Genomic DNA, 3,736 nt, shown 5'->3' on the forward strand with positions numbered 1-3,736 from the left:
ACACACACACACACACACACACACACACACACACACACACACACACACACATGCTTCTCACTCCATGACCAACCCTCACACTCAATTGCACACATATACGCATGGGTCCACTAAAACACTGATGCTTCAATATGTAGCAGTTAAGTGCTACCTCGTCTTATGCAGGAGACCGGACTCCGATTCTCGAATAGGGAAATTTTTCATTTAGTATCTTGAACTTTCTGCTGGGTTGTTATATCCGTCTCAGTCCGGGTTAACCCTGACAGGCAGGGTCGAAGCCTGCCTCCGAAATAAACTAAATTGTGCTGATGGGAACGTAAAAACATCGATATAAACGAGCCTAACAGCAACTTAAGAATATCAGGTAGAGTATTGTTTTCTATCTTAACACATGTACTAAAATCAAGTTCAAAGCAAGAGGAAGACCTAGAAAGACTTGGATCGATGATGTGAAGGACGCTCTTAAGACACAAAACTTCCCACCCAAGAAGGCCATCCAGCTTGCCAGAGACAGAACGATCTTTCTCCCCTCGACGCCCTAGAGGCACACGAGGAAGAATGAAAGAAAGAAATACTCAAACCAACTCACATTAAGCTCGTAGATTCCTATAGCAATCCCAGAGGCGGCCCCAGACCCTGCCAGACCCACAAAGTGTAAGCTGCCGATGTTACTGGCGAAAAGAGAAGCACCAACCTGAGGAAAACACAAGTAGAAACAATAAAAGTAGAAACAAAAATTGTGACTTGGTATTGAAATCCGACGCTCGTCAAAATAATGAATTCGTACACAACTTCACACATTAATGTTGTTTTTCACTGTCTTTTGAAGCACAGGAAAGAGAGAGAGAGAGAGAAAAGAGATAGAAAGAGAGAGAGAGAAGAGAGAGAGAGAGAGAGAGAGAGAGAGAGAGAGAGAGAGCAATATCTGAAAAGGGGAAGACACTCTGTAAAGGTGCAAGAAAGTATCTTTATTCTTGAGCTATCGTTCTTGGTCTGCCTTAAATTTCCTTGAAAGCACTGTTTGCTTTTTAAACTCTGGAACCTGTCTTTAGCTTTACCGTAACTTCAACTTACTGGAATCCAGTTCATATTTCTGCCAGCTAGGAAATAGCCACCAGCACTTCCTCTGTTCTGCCTGGATGTCTGTAAAATTGTTAGAGAACAAAAGATAAAATTAAATGCATGTAATAAAAACTGGGTGGCACGGCCATATGGAGAACACTAGAATCGACGAGAGAGAGAAAGAGAGAGAGAGAGAGAGAGAGAGAGAGAGAGAGAGAGAAAGAGAGAGAGAGGCAGACAGAGAAAGAGCAGAGACAGAGAGAGACAGAGAGATAGAGAGAGACAGAAAGAGACAGAGAGAGGAGAGAGAGACAGAGAGAGAGGAGTAAAAGAGGGAGAGAAAGACACACACACACAGAGAGAGAGAGAGAGAGAGAGAGAGAGAGAATAGAGAGAGAGGGGGGTAGGGAGGGAGGGAGGAATGGGTGCGCAGGAGCAGTGGGGGGTTGGGAATGGGAGAGATAGACAGGTACAGACATAAACCAACAAAAATAATTTTTAAAATAACCAATAACGATAAGAATTGTCAACAAACTTCATAACAGGTATTTACTTACTTAATTACTTGGTTACATTCTCTCTCCTAATACCGATTAGACACATAAGGCGATGAGACTTTTAAGAAAAACGAGGGTAACTGTACAAATTAATATTAGTTTTTTGCTGGTAAGCGTTCAAGATGCACGAGAACATGCACAAAAGAGCTAATGTGTATAGCAAGAATGTTTCTGAGTATTCTGGAGTCTGCTGGTGAAATAGTAATAAAATAGTAGTAGTAGTAATAATAAAACCACTACTGCCACTAGTACCACTACTTCTACTACTACATTGTACTAGTACTACTATTGTGAACAGTATGGGCATATTTAAAAAAGCAAGACAGAACTGGTGTAACGACAACCACATCGACACAATAACAGGCATTTAGCGCTGACGAAAAAACAGACATTGACAGACAGAAAAAACAATGAGAAAGAAACGAAGTAGGGAAAGAAGACTGTGACCCTTTCAACACTCACTTAATAATTGATTAATATATTATTACAATGTTTCGTTTGTTTGTTTTTTAAAGGAGTATTTGCGCCCCAATCATCACAGTTTACTTAAAAGGCGGTCTTCCGACCCTGTCTGTCAGGGCCAACACGGATTGATTAAGGATACAACATCCCAACAGCAAAAAGACAGAGATACTTGATGAAAATGTAGCTCCACCAAGGAATCGAGCTTGGGTCTCCTGCATGCGACAGCGAAGCACCTGACTGCTACACCACAGGCGCCTGTTATATCTCATTCTACTTCTACTACTCACCCATAATCCCACGAAGAGAACAAAGGCGAAGTAGGCTACGATGACGCAAATGTCTCCGATGTGAAGGTTGGTACCACCAAAGGACTCCGCCATCTTCGCACAGTCTGATCACAGCAACACAGCTTGGGGTAAAAAACAACTTTTCTTCTCAACGTTCTGTTATCAACAGCAAGAAGGTAGTCCAAAGGAACAGGTTATGATCGTCATTGAACGATTTATCTGGAGCAACTTTTTAAAGTCTTATGTTCACGCCAATGTTGATTAGTTTCAGTAAAATATTTACGGCACTGGCAGCACAATTAGGTCTTAAAACTCACAGTGTAACCGATTCCAACCGGTTATAAACATGTGTCTAAAGAGTCCCTGAAAATACCTCCACTGAACTGAGTGCTTTGACTTTTAGATGTCCTCTTTCCGATCTCTTTGAATCTCCCGCAAACTCTCTAATTCAAATGATCTGTTATCAATCGCCTTTGAATCTTATCTCTCAGAAAGACGTGTCCCATGTATGTCACTCCTAGCCAGGCAAACGCTCCTCTCCTATCTCCTCGATGCTACACCGCTCAGTCCACGCTCTTTATCTATGTCAAAGAACTCTAGAATACAGGTTGGCAGGTCAAAGGCCACACATCTAACCTAGTATCTGTTACCTTTGTCAACGTTACCTCACACACCCGCTGTGTCAACTTTTAGCAGCACACAGAGAGAAAGAGCAGTTCTATTCCGAGGTGAGGCTTATCTCAACACGTCAGTCTCTGTCTCTGGGCAGATATTTGACTTTTCTTCGCCTCTCTGTGTCTGCTCCAGCAGCGTTGTCAGATACAGTCTTGTTCCTCACGCTGCTTGTTTAGGAGCAAGTTTTGTCCGTCTCTTGGAATGTGTGTGATTGTGATCAGCTGGGGAAGGGAAAATAAAATGCAGATCTCGTTTATTTCAGTAATGATCTCATGAGTTTCTATTTGCAATACAGTAATTTCTCTGAGAAGCACAGTGTGTTCAAAAGTAACGTTTTCAGATCCTTGAATGAGTTTAGCCAGCCAAAAGGAAAAACAAACACACACACACACACACACACACACACACACACACACACACCTACACACACACACACACACACACACACACACGCACACACACTTACACACAAACAGCCATAAGAATAACAACAGACCTGCTAACAAACAAACAAGCAATCAAAACAGAGAAACGAAAAAAAAAATATCTTCGGTATAATCTAGAAAAAAAGAGTTATCATTTTTTTAAAATACGAAGCATGGTGCTAAGCTACTTAACAAGCGATAGGACAAAATGGGAAATGGGGCGGAATGTGGAGTTGAGTGAAATGTGGGAGGGGGGGGTGGTGTT

At 41.9% G+C, this 3,736-nt stretch overlaps 1 protein-coding gene across 1 annotated transcript in view; it reads right to left on the minus strand.

Annotated features, from left to right (window-relative positions):
• The window catches only part of LOC101846859 (sodium/glucose cotransporter 5), a gene marked incomplete in the record, with an annotated part of 25,742 nt that extends 22,589 nt beyond the window's left edge, over positions 1-3,153 (minus strand). Inside the window, 3 exon segments of the mRNA XM_035972530.1 lie at positions 597-694; positions 1,075-1,143; positions 2,372-3,153. Of these exon segments, the coding sequence (XP_035828423.1) occupies positions 597-694; positions 1,075-1,143; positions 2,372-2,464 (260 nt within the window).
• Between the last annotated feature and the right edge of the window lie 583 nt (positions 3,154-3,736).

This window comes from Aplysia californica, unplaced genomic scaffold (assembly GCF_000002075.1).
Source record: "Aplysia californica isolate F4 #8 unplaced genomic scaffold, AplCal3.0 scaffold00023, whole genome shotgun sequence".
NCBI classification, from domain to species: domain Eukaryota; kingdom Metazoa; phylum Mollusca; class Gastropoda; order Aplysiida; family Aplysiidae; genus Aplysia; species Aplysia californica.